The sequence below is a fragment of the Aquila chrysaetos genome, chromosome 14 (genome assembly GCF_900496995.4).
Source record: "Aquila chrysaetos chrysaetos chromosome 14, bAquChr1.4, whole genome shotgun sequence".
Classification (NCBI taxonomy): domain Eukaryota; kingdom Metazoa; phylum Chordata; class Aves; order Accipitriformes; family Accipitridae; genus Aquila; species Aquila chrysaetos.
This window is the reverse complement of record NC_044017.1, coordinates 6,289,742-6,310,468: the sequence shown is the minus strand read 5'-3', so window position 1 is coordinate 6,310,468 and position 20,727 is coordinate 6,289,742. Positions and strand designations below refer to the sequence as shown.

At 40.0% G+C, this 20,727-nt stretch overlaps 1 protein-coding gene across 1 annotated transcript in view; it reads left to right on the top strand.

Annotated features, from left to right (window-relative positions):
* The window catches only part of DNAJC3 (DnaJ heat shock protein family (Hsp40) member C3), a 37,375-nt gene extending 18,524 nt beyond the window's left edge, over positions 1-18,851 (top strand). The window contains exons 5-12 of the mRNA XM_030036297.2: positions 955-1,107; positions 2,430-2,611; positions 4,740-4,859; positions 6,553-6,658; positions 6,767-6,887; positions 12,059-12,191; positions 13,018-13,166; positions 15,496-18,851. Of these exons, the coding sequence (XP_029892157.1) occupies positions 955-1,107; positions 2,430-2,611; positions 4,740-4,859; positions 6,553-6,658; positions 6,767-6,887; positions 12,059-12,191; positions 13,018-13,166; positions 15,496-15,653 (1,122 nt within the window). The 3' untranslated portion in view covers positions 15,654-18,851. The remainder of the gene's footprint in view (positions 1-954; positions 1,108-2,429; positions 2,612-4,739; positions 4,860-6,552; positions 6,659-6,766; positions 6,888-12,058; positions 12,192-13,017; positions 13,167-15,495) is intronic.
* Positions 18,852-20,727: the final 1,876 nt, after the last annotated feature.

Sequence of the window (20,727 nt, the reverse complement as noted above, 5' to 3'; positions counted from 1 at the left end):
ACCAAACAAAATAAAAAAAAAAAATTTTTTTTTTTTCCAAGTCCTGCTGATCTGTCCCTTTTAAAACTTTGGAAGTCATTCGGATCAGCAACAAGTGTGAAGCTGGTGCCTTATTCAGACTACACTAATCTTACAAATGACTTCCTGGCTTTGCAAGGGCATGGCTGAGATTCTTCCTGGGTGGTAGCAGAGTTGGCTGTGAGATTTGGTTTGGTTTTTTTTTTAACTTTCTTTGAAAATACAAAGCTGCCTAAACAAATGAAGGCAAGTACAGTGTAACCCCTTCTGCTTGGTTGGAGATGTTTGAGAAATGAGAGTCTTTGTAGACAGAACTTCAGACTTGTCTAAAACTGTATGTGAAGCAAAGTGTGTAAATTCCCAGCTGATCCCAGCTGAGCTTTTCCTCCACCTGTAGCATCTTAACTTGCTGCTGTAGCCACTCTTTCTGGGGAAAATATAAGAAACACAGCTTTTACAGTAATACTATCTGTGACATGTTGCATTTGTTTCTGTCATGAATTTATAAATACGTATTGTGCTTAAAGTGAGATACATGATTATGCCATGTGGATATACTTTCTACTGATTCTGAGGAATCCAGTGTTTAATAACTGTGAGCAGAGAGATGAATTAACTAGGCTACAATTGAGAGGTCCCTGACTTCCAGCGGGTGATGGGGGTGCAATGACTGTTGTATATGATGTGTCCAATGGTAAATAATCAAGCATGGTAGGGGGAGGAATTAGATTTCTCTGACTTCTGACAACTTGTATTGAAGCTAAAAATGTCTGTCTTTTTTCTGAAGTTTGGAGTTGGAAACATTTCCAGTGGAATTTTAAAACTAATTTTGCTTTATATGCAGCTTTAGTCAGTTCCCCATGATACGGTTATTAATGGGTCAAAAAGAGATCTTTGAACAAGCATTTCAGTCTCTCTCCTCGTTGATGTTTGCAGCTCAAATCCAATCCTAGCAATAATGAAGAAAAAGAAGCCCAGACTCAGCTGACAAAATCTGATGAGCTACAGCGCCTGCATTCACAAGCATTATCTGCCTACCAGCAAGAGGATTACGAAGCCGCTATTTCTCTTCTTGATGAAATCTTGGCAGTAAGTGTTAAGTAAAATGGTACTGTGAAAAGGAAGTAAGAGCTCCTGTCTAACATCTGTGTATTTTTGTTTAATAACTTCTTCACTGATGTGAAAACACTTGGTGTAATTGGCTCAGTTTTGCTGAGCACCATGAGTCCGTAATGAAGTTGGAGAGTGGAGAATGCTGAGCACCAGCTGCAAAAAAAGTCAAAATAATAGCTTGTAGTTTGGGTTAAAGATACAATTTCAGGCAAACTTCTGTTACGGATAACTTTCTTGATTATACTTTCCCATTTTTCCACAGTTTAGTGTTCTTGGAGAAGCTGGGAAAAAAGTTGTTCTCAGACCAATGAAGTTTTGCTAAATATAGGAGGTGTAGGTCTTTTTCATATAGGTTTTTCATTGCCCATATGCAGGCAATTTTTGTCTTGAGAAAATGAAGTAACAAAAGATAAAAAAAAAAAATCACAAAGTTAAAAATATACATAGATATCTGGATTTTCAGCTTGTTCCTTAGATATCTGTATTTGTTGAATCTTAATCACTATAGGTAGTCTGATCATGTAAGTGTAAATAACTCAATCATGTGGGCATTTTGTGTGTCATCTAGAAATACATAGTAAAAGGCGGTTAACTGCTAAGACTCTTCACGTACAAATTAACACCGTTGACTTGGAATTAACAACATTCTAGCTTTTGGTGAAGAAACTGCCAAAGTGTGGGAGTTTGTTTATGGGGAGGGAAGGTGGAAAAGCAGAAAAGCCTCATTTTCTAAAATGGTTTACAAACAAATGATAAGACCCAGAATAAATTCTCTAAACCAAATTATGATAGGCAATTCCTTTTAAGTTATTATTCTTGCTATATTGTGACATCGTTGCTTCTGTATATATCTTTAAAATCTGGATAGTAAGGTCAAATCTTGTGTATCTGAATCTTGCCCACAGGCTTCTTTCTAGAGGACAACTGACAGCTTGGTCCTTGCTGTTCATTACCCCTGTTCTTTTGGGAAGATATAATAATTTATGATTCTGTTATCCTTCCCTGGAGGCTTAACAGACTGTCCCAGTTTAAGCAGTGCCAGTAGATTTAATTCATCTCCCTGCATGAGCTCATTGAATCATTTACAAATTTTTCAGGCCTTTGTTTTCTATTTGGGCAGGTGCATCACAGCATCCACCAGGAAGCAGAGATGCTAATTTCATGAGCTCTGCATGCAGCTTGAACCTTATGCTATTGCAGTTGGCAAAGTGAAATTAAATGGGATTTTTCTTTTGTTGGGGAGGAAAAGAAGTGAAGTGTTATGGACCAAAAACAAGCTTTAATTTTGATTTCTCAAGGTTTGTGTTTGGGATGCAGAGCTACGGGAACTTCGAGCTGAGTGTTATATAAAGGAAGGGGAACCAAGCAAAGCCATTAGTGACTTGAAAGCTGCTGCCAAATTAAAGAATGATAACACTGAAGCCTTCTATAAAATCAGCAGAATATATTATCAGCTGGGGGACCATGAATTGTCACTCAGGTAATTTTACTGTTTGCTGTGATCATTATAATTGAGACAGAAAATGTGATGATATGGGTCATGATAAACCGTGAATATCTATGTTGTCTGGTTTTTGGATGGAGTAGCAACTGTGGTCCGGATCTGATTAAGGAAGGTCCTTTCCAGAAGCGAAGAACTGGCAGTGAAGACACTCTGTTTAATCTTAGCAGACCGGCCATTGATGGTTCCTAGCATCTTGTTTACTTAAACAGAAGCCGTAGTGCAGGTCCATCAGAGTTGCTTATATTTACTGCCTTTATTGTATTTCTCCATCCTAGAAGACAGTGCTTCTCTCAGCTTACTTTGGTGGAGCCTTTTTTTAACCTTGAACCTCCATTCAAGTTACATTTACAATGCAAACAAAAAATGTATGCGTTAAGTCTTGGGGCTAGATTTTTATTTTCAAGAGTGGAAACAAAGGGTTACAAGCTTAAGAATAAATAAAAAGTCCAGGAGCGTCCCAAGTATGAGGAGCTGGGGATCCAGAGCTGTCAATATTTCATTCTTGCAGACAGTGTCCAGTATTTTGGATGATTTTTTGGTAACGCGCTACACTTTTATTCATATTCAGTTAAATTTAAGGTGTTTTTCCCATACGTCCCTCGACAGTCCTGCAGATAACTGCCCTTGCCCAATCTGGACTGTTAACTTCATACTCTGTGCTTAGCTGGACAGATGGTGTAATCCTTCTTTTTGCACACAAGTGGTTTCTGTGCAGCTCATCATCTCAGATGTGCTACTTTCATCTCCAGACTCCTTCCAGTATGGTTTCTGCCACAGAATCTCTTCCGTAAGAGGTGAAGGGAACTGAAATAGCCTGAGTTTCTTTTCTTGGCTGGTGAATGGAAACTGCATGTGATTATAACTGCAAAAATTCATTTTATAGCTGGGCAAAAGTAAACACCAAATAACTAATTGGCTTGCATTAGGGATCCCCTTTCCAGAGTATATTTAATCTCTGGAGTTCATAGGTCACTTCTGTGGTGACTTTTGGTAGCTGGCCATCATATAGCCTAGTGATGCAGGTGGTGTTTTGGGTTTTTTTTCTCTGAAATCCACACATGGACTTCTCCTGTTAAAGGAGGATCTTAAGATTTTTATACGTACAATTGAGAGAGTTGTTGAAGAACAGAATAGTATCACAATGAAGGGATAAGCCTCCTTTCTTCTTCTCTGATAGGTTTTTTTTTTTTTTTTTTGCATCATAGGATATATTAAGAAACAGTTCTATAGCTTTTGGACTTGCTGAGTGATTAATCTTGTCCTTCCCTTAGTTTCTTCCCTTTACCTTTACAGGCTTAACGATTTTGAAGTAATAGATATTTTTGTCTGTGCTTCGGAACAAAATAAGATTTTGTGATCTCTTTCTGTTTGCTGTAATCATTATAATTGAGACGGAAAATGTGATGATATAGAGCATGATAAATCGTGAAATATTTATATCTAAAATAACACCTTGGTTGTGCTATGATGACTCTATATGATACAAAACTTTTATTCCTTCATATGATTGCATTTTGGAGGTTTTCTTAAAGACTTTTGACTATTTTAAGAGGTATCTGCCCTAATCAGAGTCTGATTAAACAATCTTCACAGTGAAAAGTCAGGCTTAGGCTTGGCTGAGACTTCGTCAAGAGGAGGTTTGGGTCTTAGCTGAGCTTTGCCTGTTTCGGGCACCATAAAATATGCTTCTACATAGTTATTTTGTAATATAGCTGAGTTAAATGTACAAGAAAATTACAATCAGTTGTGTCTGATAACTGCTGAATATAATTTCTTTCCCAGGGTATATTTTTCTTCTGCTGTTTAGTCAGTTATTAATGTAACACTTCTCAATCTTTGCATATTTGATGATACAAAATAATTAAAAACAAAACCAGATGAATATCCCTATATGTTCTGGAAGATTTTTTTTTTGTCTCACTTTAAATTCATTTTTGGATGAAGGGAGAGATTGTGTAAAGAAGTCAACTGTTGTTCTGGACAGCTTATAGATGCTGCGTTGTGTCTCTAGGTGAAATTTCATAATGTGTGATGATATCTTTCTGTTCTGGCGTTTTGTTGTTTTTGGTTTTTTTTTTTTTCCTCCCTACCTCCCTGTGAAAAGTGAAGTCCGGGAATGTCTGAAGCTGGACCAAGACCATAAGCAATGCTTCTCTCTCTATAAGCAAGTAAAGAAACTCAATAAGCAGATCGAGTCAGCAGAAGAATTCATCAGAGAAGGCAGGTAAGTGTTCACTGCTATATTAAAAAAAAAAATAAAAATCACTACTGAGTCGCCAACTTATTATTGATTGAGAAGTTGATTAAGTGATGCTTTTTGCAGCTGTCAGTTGAAGTGGATAACTGAGCACAGCTCTCAAATTACAATCAAAATAAATATTGACTCACATAGTAACAATCCTATTCTGATTCCTTCTGATGCCACTGTCTTCTCTTTGCATACTTAACTTCTTTGTGGAGATGAAGCTGCTGAGACAGAAAGTCCAATGAAGTGCCACTAAGATGATGGAGGGACTGGAGCATCTCTCTCCTGTGAGGAAGGGCTGAGATAGCTGGGACTGTTTCCCCTGGGCCTTCTCTGCTACAGGGTGATCTCATGGATGTATATAAATACCTGAAGGGAGGGTGTGAAGAAGGTGGAGCCAGGCACCTTTCAGTGGTGCCCAGTGACAGGATCAGGGCAATGGGTGCAAACCAAAACAGGAAATTCCATTTGAACACAAGGAAATGCTTCCCACCACCCCCTCGTTTCCACTGGTGCAGGTTGTCTAGAGAGGTTGTGGAGTCTCCCCACTTTGGAGATACTCAAAATCTGTCTGGACATGGTCCTGGGCAACCTGTTCTAGGTGGCCCTGCTTGAGCAGGGGGGTTGGACCAGATGACCTCCAAAAGTCCCTTCCAACTTCAGCTATGCTGTGATTAAAGGACCACATCTTTAGACTGAAGCCACTTAGTAACTCTGCAGTGCCTTGACAGCAAAAGTGGATCTGACTGATGGTCTTCTTTTATGCACCCTCTTAAATGATAGACAATGCCTCTGTATTCATCTACTTGTTGCTTTATTTCAGTTTTACATGTTCCCAAGCACGTGACATCCAACTGTAAGGACCCCTAACAAGTGATTAAACGTTGTCAAGGTGGCTTTTTAAAATGAGGTGCATCAGGAATGTGAATCGGCACAACTGAGGACAGTTTTATTAAGTCAGCAGTGCGTTTGGACTCTTTTCACTTTAGTCTTCTATTTAATCCAGTATCAGCACGTTTTCAGGGAGGCTTCTGAGAGCTTGAATTTCTCCTAGCTTGTAGCAACCCGTGGGTTCAATGGTTCATTTGCATTTTTAGGTGAATGTTCTAATCTGTTTCTTACTCAAACTGTGGAACTTCAGCATCTTTGAAACCTTCACAGCAAAAATATATTTTACTATGTGGCTTGCAGAGAAGGAAGGGAGAAACCAACCACCTGATTCAAGCTGGCATAAAGAACTTTTTTCTTTTTCGCACCAAGAAATACAAATAGTACAGTGCTTACAGCAAGACTCCAGACTTAGTCTGTCTCGGGTATCAGAGAGGGAGATGCTTTTTACCAAGTGCAGAGTGGTGTGTTGAACAGGAGGCAAATCTAGAGACTGTTGTCTGTGCACGGTGAGGGATGGTAGTTATCTTCTGCAAAAGCCTGCCACGCATAGTGCCTGCTCTTCTGTCTCATAGCACAGAAAAGGGAATGGGGATGTAATACTTGAAGTGGCTGCATGTTTTCTTCATACTGTGTCACAGCACACCTTTAAGACTACTAAAGTTCAGGTACATTGCTAGAAGGATGTGAAAATCTGTGAATTTAAAACTTATAAATAAATCCCAACACCCTGAAATAGTTACTACATTTCATGATATTATGCTTATCTTTATGATTTAAACAGGTATGAAGATGCTATCAATAAATATGATTCTGTAATGAAAACTGAGCCAGAAGTCCCAATTTATGCTACTCGTGCCAAAGAAAGGATCTGCCACTGTTTATCAAAGGTAATTCTGCTTATCTCTCTCTGTAAAGTTCTTTAAAACAAACCCCTCTCCCTCCCCGCCCCCAAACCTCACATCTACATGAATACTGTTTTATTTTCTCCCCTCTAGAATCAGCAGGCTACAGAAGCCATAAAAGTTTGTACAGAAGTTCTGCAGCTGGAACCAACCAATGTGAATGCCCTGAAAGACAGAGCAGAAGCTTATCTGCTGGAAGACCTATATGAAGAAGGTACACTTGTATGCTGTTCGCACATACTTTGTGGGCATTTAAAATGCAGTCAGTGTTTCAAAAAATTTTTAACATGCACTTTGATTCTACACTATGTTGTTATACCTAATCAATGCTGGTAGTTGCAGATTTACAAAAATATCTGCTGGTAATTTTGTCTTGATTAGTGTAAGTGGAATGTACTTGTTTTATCTACAGCAGAGTTGTCTTTACAACAGTAGGTATGTTCAGGATGTTTTATGAGACTGCATTTTACTCAACTTAAACACATTTTATTTAATCAGTAATGTCAGACAATTGCATTTAGAGATAGAAGGTAATTAGGGTGATGTAAATCCATTTTAGGAACTTCATTTTAATGTCTTTAGATGGCAGCATGAAACAATGCTGTTCTATCCCCTAGCATATGTTGAGGGCAGAGGAAGATAACAGCCATTGCTTCACCTCCATGTGTCTCTGTAGTGCTGCTAAGACCAGTAAACTGATTCAACTCCTGTGGCTGCATTTTCCATACAGGGTTTCCATAAAATGCATACTGTTACGTGGTCCCATCTACAGCCTTGGAAGGTAGGGACTGAGTAATGCGGGTGTCTGCGTACATGATGATGTTCTTACCTAGCTTCTTTAAGAGTACTAAGTGCTAATGTGCTATAAAAAAAAAAAATCTTCAAAATTTAATTTAGTGAATCTCATTTCCACAAGAAACCAGGCTTAAGATGGAAATTTGGACAATCTGTTCCGCCACTGTGCTCAGTCATGCAGCAGTTTCTGAAGCATTGGGCTATTTTAGTCAAATGTGGTGAGAGAAAGGACTTGTAGGTTTTAAATCTGCAGAAAACTAGTTCCATTAATTTCAGTACTCAGAACAATTTTCCTTTTCTTTATTGTGGTACTAGATCTTTCAGTGTACAACTGAACAAAAGAAATCTTTTTGATTTAAACATTCATGAGGCAGCTGTTCTCATTAATAGTACATTTATGGGGTTTTTTTTGTCTTTTTGAGAAATTAATCACTGAGAGATGATACTGCTCACCTCTTGAAGTTCACTTCAGAAATGAGATTTTTCTTTTTTTTTTTTTTTTTTTTTTAATTTTTTGGGCCTCTCTGACTCAAATGAAAAGATGATATAAAGAGGACTGGTGTGGTTTCAGGCACTCCTCTTCATCAGCCCTGTAGACCTTGTACTGCTGAAGTGACCTAGCCCTAGTCCCTGTTTGTGGAGGCTGGCAAGCCTTCTTCCTCCTTATAAGAAAAAGGGTGGAAGACAACAGCATTTTGGAGAACTGATGATCTTTGTACGAAGCAATTGCTTGAGAAAAACCCCAAAGTGTGAGGGAAAAATTACCTTTCTGTTTTTCTTAGGGTAATGTTTTTCCATCTTTTGATTGTTTAGAACTGCAGTGTCAACCTAAAAGTAAGGTTTAGGAAGATTTCACAGCGATGAGGTCCCCTTTGGGCATTTCCCCATCTTCTGTACTTCAGTACAGTGGAAGTAAGCTCAGTCAGTGTTGGGGAAAAGTAGATTTACAAATGAATTAAATAAAACAAAACAAAACCAAAACAAACCACTTCCCTAAAAATAGTTAAAGGTACAGAATACAAATCTACATAGCTTTATGGCTTGTACAAAGTTTTTTTTATTTTAAGAGGAAGGCGTATCAGCAAAAGGAGACCCCAAAGGAAATTTAAGATTATTTTTTTCCCCTCAAGGTGTATAAATCTTCAGCTGAGAGGAGGGTACAGAGAGGGGCAGGCCAAACAGGCCCTGCTCTGAGTCCTCTTAGATGTACCTTCTGCTTTTTACTAGTGGACAGAATTGATCTATTTGTTTTCTTGAAATTGATGAATCTCAGTTTGGATCTTTCTAACATTATCTTCTATTAAATCCTCATCAATTTCTGGCTCTTCTAGGGTGAGAGAATCTGGCAAGTTTTGCAAATTAGAGGACAAAAAGTTTTGTAACAAGGTCCTGCACAAATGCACAGAGCCATCTTGGTCTTGTGCTGGAGCAAATACCTCCCTATTATGGGATATAAATAAGGAAACACAGAGAGGACACACCTAGGATCTGGGAGAGCTTATTTCCTGGGCTGGAGCCTGCTGGGCTTGGCCTAGCCTGGTTCTGAGTGGACAACCATGCTAAAGTGGAACTGTGCTCCTCCAAATCCCTGTTTTTTAGCATATCCCTGCCTTCCTCTTGCCCTTGACAGTAGTGAGATGGTTGTAGGTACACTGCCTTCCAGCAGAGCCTCCATAAACACTATTATAATAGTCCATTAATGTTAGTCTGCCTGAAGGTGTCTTCACTTATCCTTCAGTTTTAACGGCTATAAAATGATGGCTGATTTCTCTCTGCTGTAGAGAACAGAGCAATTAAAATTGTAATCTCATATTTAAAGGAGCAAACTGATTCTCATTCTTCCCTCTAGAAAATTTCAAGCTGGAGGCACCTATTTTCCTGTTCAAAGACAGGAAATTGCAAAGTACTTGTAATTCAGAACTTTGAAGGCGATTATTGTTAAATGTTCAAGATGCACTTCAGTATGTATAGCTGAGTTCTGATACCCATCAAATGGTTTTAATTACTTTATAATCACATGGGATCCAGGGCTTGTCTACAGAGACAGATGTGTAATGACTCCCTTTCTGGCTTACCTCGTAAGTACAGGAGTCTGTCTGTCTAAAGTATACAGCACAAGTTTTGTCGAAGAAGAAAAAAAACGCCTTGCTGTTTCAAAATTGGTCAGGACATCCATTTTCTTTTTTTTTTTTTTTTTTTTTTTTTTTTTTCTCTCCTCCTCCTCATCGTACTACTGTAGAGGAAACGGTCCCTATTTCAGTAAGAGCATAACTGGTTCAGTTATTCCAGCAGAGTTGGCATGGATGTAGGTTGTCTGCAATTACTCATGGTTGATAGGAAATTAATTCTGCATACAGAATACTGGCCAATCTTGATCACTCCTGTTTTAAAGATGCAGGGAAGATAGGAAAGCCAGCTAAGGTGTTTAGCAATACAATGTGATTAGTATTTGAGAGATTGTGAAGAGTCTTGTGTTGAAAGAAGGAGAGTTAGGTTTGACTAAAGTATTTAAATTGAAACTGATACTGGAAACTGGTTGTTCCTTTCATGTCGTGGGACCAGGATGAAAGGAAGAAAGGATGCTCTCTGAAATAGCAGGCCAGTAAGAAGCAGCAGTGATCCTTGTGTTGGTTTGTGAGCTACTAATGCTTTTAGAAACAGTGACTGAGAAGAATTGATTAAAGATCTCACTTGACATACTGTGAATTAGTAATAAGTCTCCTGGTTTGATAGCAAACTTCTTGTGGTTAGGAAGCTGTCATCCTGCTTCCACCTGCTCCCAACTCTCACCCCTCAGGTGGGGAGAGCAATTAGCTCTCTGAAAGAAGAAGATTCCTACACTGGAGAGTACCATCAAAATTGAAGTCTCTTCCAACTGAGAGGAAGTGCAAAATATACTTGCCGTCAGGTGTGCTGGGCACATTGCCTCTGCGGTGTGCAGTACTAAAACACATACCTTCCCATATGCTTGGTATTTGCAGCTTTTGAATAAGGGAGTCAATTTAAAAAGAGAGAAATCTAGTACTGTCATTGCAAATACTTGACCCCTGAGCAGCTTGGTTTCCAGCAGTGCTGCATGCTGTAGATGATGTGGTGCTCAGTGAAGTTGAACAGTCTGATCTGCATTTGGCAGGACATTGTGATGGAACCTCCCATTATTACATGAAGCAGATTAAGTATGCTGGTCCTTAAAAGTATTGGGGCAGTAATGCAGTGTAATGGAATCCCTCCATTTTCATTAGTTCTATCAGTTTTGACAACATATATTGGGCACGCGCATTAGTGTACACTCCTGTTTGTTGTTTGGTTTTTTTTAAATGACTGGACAAATTATTGAAAATATCAGCAGAAGCCAAAATGCTTTGTTCAAGCAGCAAATGACAGTGTCCGCTGATGCGAAAATGAATAGAAATTTTGTTTTGTTTGTAATAGTGTATGAAATTGTTGGGGCACTGGAAATACTTCTTGGAAACTTTTTTTTCAATAGCCAAAACAAGATTGCAGTGGTATCAGATGTCTGGGTAATACAAATTCATTAGCACTTCCTGCTGTCTTGCTCAGAAACAGTGAAAAACAAATGTAACACCTGCTGAGAAATAGCATCTGCTTGGAAATAATCTGATGCAAGTACTTTGTCTAACTTGAGAAACCTAGGAGACTTGGATCTGCAAATAAGACTTTGAGGATTATAACAGTGAAAGAAGAGCAGTCTCATTAAAGACTTCAACAGTTGCTTCCCCTGATAAATCTTGATATCAAAGAATATTTAAACTTGGTGTCTTAAGCATTCAGTTACCACTTACAATAATAATACAGTTTACTTCTCTCCCCCCCCCCCCCCCCCCCCCCCCCAAAAAAAAGTGTAGACCTGGAACTTCTTAAAAATTCATGAGTACATTACAGCACCTCTCTTGCTTTCATTCCTGAGAAATGCAACTCCTGAAATAAAAGTGAGAGCGTGCCTTTGGAAAAAAACACCCTTAAACTATAACTGTCTGCCTATTATGCAGAGACGTAAAAAGCAAATATTTGTGTCTTTCACTAACAGTATGAACTTACTGGTAATCTGAAATCCATCTTTATTGTCATTAAAGAGGAAGAGGCTTTCTATTGTGTTGATTGAGTGCAAGCTGTGGGAGAAGATGGAATATTAATTTAAAGACTCTGTATAATGCATCCTTCAGTTGAACAGCAATGTGGGACTAATATTGTGCAGTGGGCTCTTCACATACTAGTTGCTGAAACTTGCTTCTTGACTTCTGTTTCGTCCCAGTCCTAGGTGCTCGTTATGTTCATCCATGTGACTGTTGTAGCATCCAGAAGAGTATCCTGACCTACCTCCCTTCTCATTCCTTTCCAAAAAGTGTGATGAACCTAAAGAAAGAAATTTACCTAGTTTATATGTGAAAATTAATCTCCTTTACTCTAAGGTTTTATAATTTGGAAAAAACCCATGGCAAGTTGAAAGAAAAGTTTTGCTGTTTATATATGGTAATAGCAAAACTTTGGTTTTGGTGAGTGGTTGAGTTCTTTAAACGGAAGTTTGTAAAGAGTTGTGTAATCTTTTTTCATTCACTTTTTTTATAAAAGCTATTAAAGACTATGAGACTGCTCAAGCCAATAGTGAAAATGACCAGCAGATTCGGGAGGGGCTAGAACGTGCCCAGAGGATGCTGAAGCAATCACAGAAGAGGGATTACTATAAAATCTTAGGAGTAAAAAGGTGAGAGATTAATATCTGAGATGATGATGTGAAAGCTGGTTATTAAACCATTACTTCTAGGGCTGATCACTTGAATTTGTTCTGTAAGTGTTAGTTTTTGTTCCTGTATCTTGGTACATTCACTTTCCTACTGTAGTAGTTTAGCAGTGTTCAGCTTTTAAGTAGCATTTGTTTACAATACCCTTAGAAGGAATGAAAAAACAACATTGGGAAGGAAGGAAAGAAATTCTTAGTATAGATGACCAAGAGTCGGTGAATGAATTTGGGAAGAAATGAAGACTGGAAAGAATTACTGAAGGCAACAAAAAATAAAACTGTGGCAGATAGTGTGATAGATTGGAAGAGTTTGAAAGGACTAACTGAAAGGTATCTAAAATACTTCTGCCATTAACCTTGAGAAACTAACGACTTCTCTTTCTAATGAGGACCAATCAAATGTCCAATTCTGTACTACTATTGGTCATCCTTCCAGTTGTGAACTAATTTGATCTCTACTCTTTGTGCTTTTTGTTACTCTCCTGATTGTGTAAATTCTTCAGACTGGGAACTGTGTTCTGCATAGTAGCTGGCAGTAGCACCTTTCCGAGGAAAGTAAATGGGTGGTGAAGGAAAGAGTGAGTAATCTTTGTTTAAAGTTGCAACCTGCTTCCTCTGTTTTTTTGTGTAGAGAATCTTCACTGTCACCTGCAGAAGGTTAACTAGCACCTCATAATTTTCCTGATGCCCTTAATTACTGTCTCAGTGTTTAAAATAAACCTGTAGATTCACTAGTGTGGCATATGAACAATTAGAAAATTTTAAGTTACCTATGATTTTATCCATCCAGAAATGCTCGAAAGCAAGAAATCATAAAAGCTTACAGAAAGCTGGCATCCCAGTGGCACCCTGATAACTTCCAGAGTGAGGAAGAAAAGAAGAAAGCAGAGAAGAAATTCATTGATATAGCAGCTGCTAAAGAAGTCCTCACTGACCCAGGTAATGATTGTTCTTAGGCAGTGACTTCACTTTTTTAAATTACTTTTTTACAGTAATGTAAAAATGCAACAAGTGTAAGTCATAACAAGCATTACAACTTCCCTTTTTCCCTTTCTCCCCTTAGCTGTCTTGAGAAAGCAATGCACTGATACTCGCATCCAGTCTGTTGCATGAAGTCAGGTGTAAACCTGGTATTATTTATTGTGTTTAAAGTCTCTTTTTAGTATATCATCTTGCAGAGATTTCCAGGATTGATTAACTTTGGAGATGCTCACTTTAAGGATGTGGGTGTCTCCTTCTGCCTAAAGTTCTATTGCAAACTACATTTAGATTATAACAGCACCTAAAGCACTCCAGAGAAGCCCTCAAAATTGCCCTTGTTGTGTGTATCAAAGCCCAGATAAATTGTGCAAACAAATGCTCTGCAAACAGAGCGTTTCCTCCAGGGCAGGGGACTGGGTTCTTGGCTCCTGTTGGCCTGAGGGAGAGGATGCCCTCACTGCTGCTCTGTGGCCAGGCTCTTGGGGCCAGCCCAGTCCCAAGGAGCAAGGAGCCCTGTCAGGTCTAACTGTCTGCTGGTCAGCTCTGGAGGAGGGGGAAAAAAGTGAAGAATGTGGTCGCTGTCCTGGGAGACCCTGTGGTGTGGCAACTAGGAGATCTGATGTCTGTCTTGCCAAGAGATGAACAGAAGGGATTGGACCATTTAGTCTCAAGAATGTGATAAAAAATGGAGTGGTGTGGTTATCTCACCTCCTTTAAAAAAACCCAAGCAAACAAACAAACCTAAACAACTGACAAAAAAACCCAACAAACAAAAAAAACCCGACCAAACAAAAAAACCCAAAACCTCAACCAGAGCCATCTGTTAAGTTCTTGTCTTTAAACTGTTTCTGTATGGTCACTGGAAAGAGAGAAGTGTGTAAAAGATGTAGATATCAGAGGCTCCCATTTTTATCTTTAACCATTCAGGATCATCGAGGTGATACTAGGCAGATGGGCTCAGACTTTCTTGGAGGAAGGAGGGATCTGGGAGCGATGAACTGCGTTACAAACACTTCTGGTCAGAAAACCTTTTTTCTGTGTTAATGTGATCTTTGTTCATAATTATGAACACAAATTAGGAGATTGATATACTGGAAGTGTTTGAGATGCTGTTTGACCTGTCAGCATCTCCAGGACATGTTCATCTGCTTTCTTCTTGACACTGTTTCATATGTCATATTTACCATTCCTGTCAAACCAACTGGGCGAGAAAAGTAACAGTGGTTGTATTTGGCTTTTGTAATGCCATCTATATTGCTTTCCATCTCTTCTTACTGCAATGACATTCTCTCCTTCCATCCAGATATTTTTCCCAGGTCATTTTCTGGCTCTAGTAACCATGTTGGTTATGTAAAGAAAAACTGTAAAGCCTGTGGATGTCTGAATCTCTGAGCTTTGATTTGCAAGCTTATTATCATAGGGCTCTGGTGTACTTTGAGGCCATGCTCTACATTTCTCCCCTAGCCATTCTCATGATTTCCCCCTAACTCACTCCTTTGCTTCCCTTCTCTGTCTTGGTAAAATGGGTGTCCTGAAAAAGTGCCGGCTGATCAAAAACCCTTGTGGTGCTTGCAGGCAGCTTGAAGGTTATATGGGGGTGTAAATAACAGAGTAGTGGTGTAGCCTGTGACTTCTCTGTGGGTCTTGAGGAAGGCTTTCAACTTTGTCCCCACTTGACAAAACTCCTTAAAGAACATGCTTTCTGCCTCCAAACTGCGGTCCCCTAGACAGTGCTCTGCCTGAATGGTATGTGGAGAAGAATGAAAAAGTCTGGGGCTCTGCATGCTGACTTCATGCTGTTGCTGAACGATCAATATTGGAATTTATTGGTTGCGAAGAATTGGCAGGATACACCATGGTCTGTCCTCCGACCATCCTGAATGAATGCAGCTGTGAGAGAATAGGTCCAATAAACTCATCAAGGACAAAATGTCTCACTTATTTGTGGGACGCAGTTGGTCAAAGTGCAACTGTCCTGTCCCTGTTGAAATTCGTGCCTGTCCTATTGGACGGCCAGGTACTGTCTTGCCTTGTTTTAAACCAAATGACTTGTTTGAAGTTTTTCCTGTAGTGTTTCCATGGAGGTAATCTCTTCTCCTCTGCCAGTCTCCTGGACAGCTTTGAAAAACTCAGAAGTAATTAGGTTCTACAGATGCTGCCAATACAAGTGATAATGGCAGCTCTCTGGCCTGGGGGGGTTCCGAATTGGTTCTTGGTCATCAAAGGTGCTTGGTGTTACTGCCCTAATTACTGTGCCATGATTCCACCTTGGTTTTGTTTCCTTCAGAAATGAGGCGGAAGTTTGATGCGGGAGAGGACCCACTGGATGCGGAGAGTCAGCAGGGTGGGGGCAACCCCTTCCACAGGAACTGGAACACGTGGCAAGGATTCAACCCCTTTGGTTCTGGAGGAGGACCATTTACATTCAAATTTCACTTCAGTTAGAGCCAAGACTGTTTCTGGTGGCTGCTGCTGTTTTTTACTTAATTGGTTGAAAAATAAAAAATCTCTCCGTTCAAAACCCAAAATCTTAATTTCTAATGCTGTCCTTAACCCAGAGTCTTGCTGCACTAGAAGAAAGCTCCTTCTTTTAGTATTCGGAGGGTTTGCTTTGTGGTGAACTTGACAACCTTGTACTGGTTTGGGGGGGGAGGTTCTTGTTGCCTATGTATTTGTTGTGGATATGCAGGACATGTTTATTCCTATGGATGGAAAAAGCAGTAAGAGGCTACTTAGGACAACACTTAAACATAAATTTAGGACTTAAGTATATGCTTAAAGGTAAAAATGCATGTAAATATTTTTCTGAATCGGGGCCTAATAAACACGGAAGGGGTAGTTACAATAGTCTCTACGTTAACAAATTGTTAGTTGTCGTGCTCAGCAGAATGATCCATCTCTCAGTATTCTTAAAAGGAAACCCTAGTGACCACCTGCGTGCGGTATTTCTGTCGGCAGTGCCATAGGTAGGGTGAAGCAGCTGTGTACTGAATGAGTCTGAACAATTGCTCTGAAAGAAGATTGCTTGTAAGTAATTGTATTTGAAAATGTCTGCTCACTTTATTCATGAACCTGAAATGAATTGGGATGATTTCCTTGGCAGTAATTGTCAAATATGAAAGTAAAAAAATATACTTGATGTTTTTTGGGAGACTTTTTCTGAATGTGATTTGGGATGTTTAGGTATCTTTTGAGTAGTTTGCACTTTTAACAAAATACCTGCTTGAGATTTGAGCAAAAAACTTGATGTGACATTTCCCTGACTATGCAGCAATTTCTCACTTCTTTGTACGTAAAACTCAGAACCGATACAGGTTGTGAGGTGAGCGTACTGCGGACTGTAGGAATACGATATTGACGCTAGCCTTACCCTGTACGTAATAAGACCTTGTCATTTCTTGCTGGGTGATGGAACAGTGAGTTAATACTGTGTGAAACTGAAGTAATTTTATGTTTTGCGTAACAGCCACAGTACTGCAAAAACAACTGCTGGTGTGCAAAAAGAGGGACTAACTTTCCATTAGCCAAAAGTCTGGTTTATTTTTACTATACCTGTGTAGCTAAAATTGGTTTAGTGTAATTGATCAAACTGTGTGAATGCCATGTGAGGTATTACCAGGACTGTAGCTGCTATGAGTGAATAGTCGTCTTATTCTGTAACTGAATATATGGAAATTACTGATGAGTTTCATCAGCAGCCATTTTCTTAGAATGCAAGAATTACAGTTCATCAATGTTTTCTTAATTGGATTTTAACTGGAAAACAACAATCAGCTGATAGGAATCTTCTCTCACTTTAACTCATGGCATTTGAAAGCATAAGCAGCCTCAGTAAAACAAACGAAATTAGCAAATAAGGCCTTCAGTCTGAAAGTGGGGGTTTTATTACTGTAGGCAGAATTGCTATTGAAGCATAACCCTTATCTCCTGCCTCAAGTACTTTACAAACATAATTGTGAGGCCGTGTGGCTTCATAAAATGTTTTTCAACAGCAATTTAAAGGTCAGTGTTTGTTCAGCAGAAATTTATCTTTGAGCTGAAGAGTGTATGTAGCGATTCCTAACAGTTTATGGTACAGAAACACCCCAGCAGCCTATTAAACTCCAGTGTCAGATATTTTCCATGTTGACTGACTTTCTAGAAGTTCAACTTCTGCTTTTGACCTGTCCGAAAGCTTTTTGTTTGAACTCTGTAGAGGATGCTCAGGACGCTGTTCACACCGTTCTAGGCCAGCTGGTTCTCGCAGGACCTCTAGGGCTCAGACGTAGGAACTTGCTGCCCAATAAATAACCTGTTACCCCGTGGTATCAGCCGATGCAGGCAGCTCTCTGCGCATGTGCTTTTCGCTCACAGTAAGTAAAAGACCGGTAGGTAGCTTTCACGTACGATGGCCTCTCTTGGCTGTCGTCAGCCCTCTGTCCCTGCGGGGCGAGCTCGACCCAACCGCACTCGCTGCGGGCCGGGTGGCTGCTGCTCTGTGGATTGCCGGCTGTACGTGTTTGCGTGCGAGCCATTGCTCTGTATAAACACTTTTATATTGCCTTGTTCACTACAGAAGGGGCTGTTTTTAAATTACTAGTGAATGACCAGTGCAAGCAATATGTCGTTATTTTGTACGTACGGGAGTGTTGTTCGGTTTCAGGAAGTCACAATAAACACCACAGCTATGTTGGTGTGCTAGGGGAGTGCTAGAAATGATACATCTTCTTTTAAAGAACTGCCTTTGTTCAGCTTTTTTGTTCTCATCCCTCTCCCTTCTCTGTTTTAAAAGCTATAGCTGAGAAAATTGTTTCCTGGTTTTTAGTTTTTTTCTTTTAGGGAAGGAATAAGATGGTCCCTCATAAGTAAATTATTCATACAAGGCACCGATGTTAGAGCAGTGCAGATTTGTTTCTCGAAGTCAGTGGACAGTTCTGCTGTACGCTGGAAGCAGTCAGGAACAAAAAGGATTAGATTTATTTTGAGAATTAACGGGAAAGGGAAAATGACATATTAAGAAAAAAAAAAGGCTTGGATGTAGTCAGCAGCAGGAGAAAGATGTTTAATGTGTGAATGCTGCTCATAGATTCCTTCTGTGGAAGACTGTCTTGAAAACAACAACAAAAACTGACACTGGAGAACAAAGCTTTCTGATATTAAGCAGCTGCTGATTACTAGAAGTGTTACCACTCCAGTGCTGGTTTTAAGGGAGCAGATGCTGGCTTGTAGCTCTGAGGTACTTCCGAAAATACAGAAAGTTGCGTTAAAAAGAAAGCATTTACGTTCTGACGATCTCCAGATATGGTGATGCGTTTCCTAATGTGACTTCAGAAAATGAAGCACTGGTAACACACTGAGCATTAGTGGTGCAAGCGATGTACATCGAAGCTGAATTCGCCTTTTTATTTATTAGCGGGTGTCTGTAGTGCAATAATGTTCACTAACTGAACATTGAAATAAATGTCTTGGTAGTTTGTAAACCCTGAGATATGCATGAAGCATCTTTACAATAATTGGCCTATATGTAGATGCAAACTTTCTCTGTTGAACTCTCGGTTTTAATAACCTAGTTTCCAACTTGTTTTAAAATGAAGGTGGGGGGAGCGTATTTTACCTTGATACATGCTCAATACTGATGTATTAATAAATCAGTATTAAAACAGATTCAGAGTGAATTATAAACTCAAGAGCTCAAACTTGTGACATATGCAGAAAATGTGTCAGCTTAAACTTTTTTTTTTTTTTTTAAATAAAGCTTGTTATTGTCATTGGTTTTCAGACCAGTGTTTGGAATAAGAATTACTCTTCTGTTTAGGGCTGTGATTTGTAGGAGCTTCGCTGGAAACTAGCCAGTATAGCATAGCAGGTTAGTTGTATTTAAAAGTGCCTTATTGTAAGGTATTGTTTGCTCTGTAATACACTCTTTTATCCATAAAAAAAATGAAAAAATAAACAGGAGAATAATTTTTTTTTTTTTTTTTGCCCTCAGCAAATCTCAAAGTAGCAGTTCTATGTTTTAAGAAGGATAAGTAAAGCTAGCCAGAGATTTATCAAATGTTTCAGATTATAAAATGTCTTTATATAAAATCATAAATCTAAAAAGCAAGAACTGTTTTTTCTAGAACTGTGGGAATTATTTTATGGTATTTTTCACAATAAAGATATTTATGATGACAAGAAAGCACTGCAGTGTATTTGTCTGCCCTTCTTTCCTCACTGTGCTCTCCCAGTTTGAAGCTAGAGCTGTGCAGAAATGCGGTATAGAGGGCTGCCAAGGTGCTGGCGTGGGGTCTAAATTAAAATTTCTGAAGCAGCTAATGCTGCAAACATCAGGCTGTAACACGTACGGTACAGACTGAGGCAGCATTTGGATACTTCACACTTGGGTTTCAAAACTTACTTTTCTTCCTGTTCCTTCCTAGCTCCCGCTGGCGGGTGCAGCCCGCTCTCCCTGTAGCCGAGCAGGTAGCAGGAGCGCAGCGACGTGGTGTATTGAAGGTAGCGGACGGCGTTTGACAAACTGTCCCAGCCCGGTACCTGGCTCTCTTCTGGGGGGCTGGGGGACAGAATCAAATCGCAGCCAGTTGTTCTGGGTAGCAGCCTGTCCCGGGAAAGCCTCTGGCCCCGCGGTTGCCGGTGACAGGCGGGGAGAGGAGGAATCCTCTCTGCCCGCTCTCCTGAGGCTGGAACTCGCAGTCAGCCGGCAGCTCTGGGGAGAGAAGGTGGGTGGCTGTGGGCGTGTGGGACGAGTGTGTACTCTTAGTGTGATTTCTAGGCAATGATGAAAACTAAAGACAGTGAACTGATTTTTTTCTTTATTTTTAATCCAGTAAAGTGTTCCAATGGGGCTGACAAAAGTACCAGAACTTGGAAGGCAGGTGAGAAGCTGAGCCTGCAGGAGTGAGTTACGCAGCAGCTTGGTTCAAGGCCAGCCAAAGAGAACAAGAGGCAGCGCTGCTCTGCAAAGGCAGAGTCCGTAGGAGGCCGGAGCAGAAACTGCATCGTGGGCCTCTGAGCAGTCAATGCCCTCAAAGTACTCCCGTAGAGCTTGAACTCCATCGGTGACTTCACCGAAGAAAGCAGCGATTCATACACGATGCCATTAAGTGCCACCGAGGGCTCAATCACCAATATAACCCCTGCGCAGCAACGTGAGAAATGAAGCGGAGTTGTATCTGTGGCGTCTGTAAAGATGAGAGTCCTACCTGAAGGCATCCAGAGCGTGTATACACGCACGAATAGCAGTGTGACCAAGTAAGCGAGCTTCTTATCAGTCATCAAAACGTGCTTGTTACTTTCTTAACCTCTTTCTTAGAAATTGTTAGTGTTTAGGAGTTCCTGATTGGAAGGAATTTATTGTACGCATCGGCTTGTGTGTGTGTACAGTGGTGAAGAGCATGGGTGCACACAGCTGGTGAGAGCGAAGGTGTCTTGAGTTTAAAATTACATGGCTTGCAGCTGCCAAATGTGTGAAGGCGAACAGAGGACAGAAGGCGAGATGAGGTTTTTGGGAGGTGGTTGGAAGCAAGGGCTTCTTTAA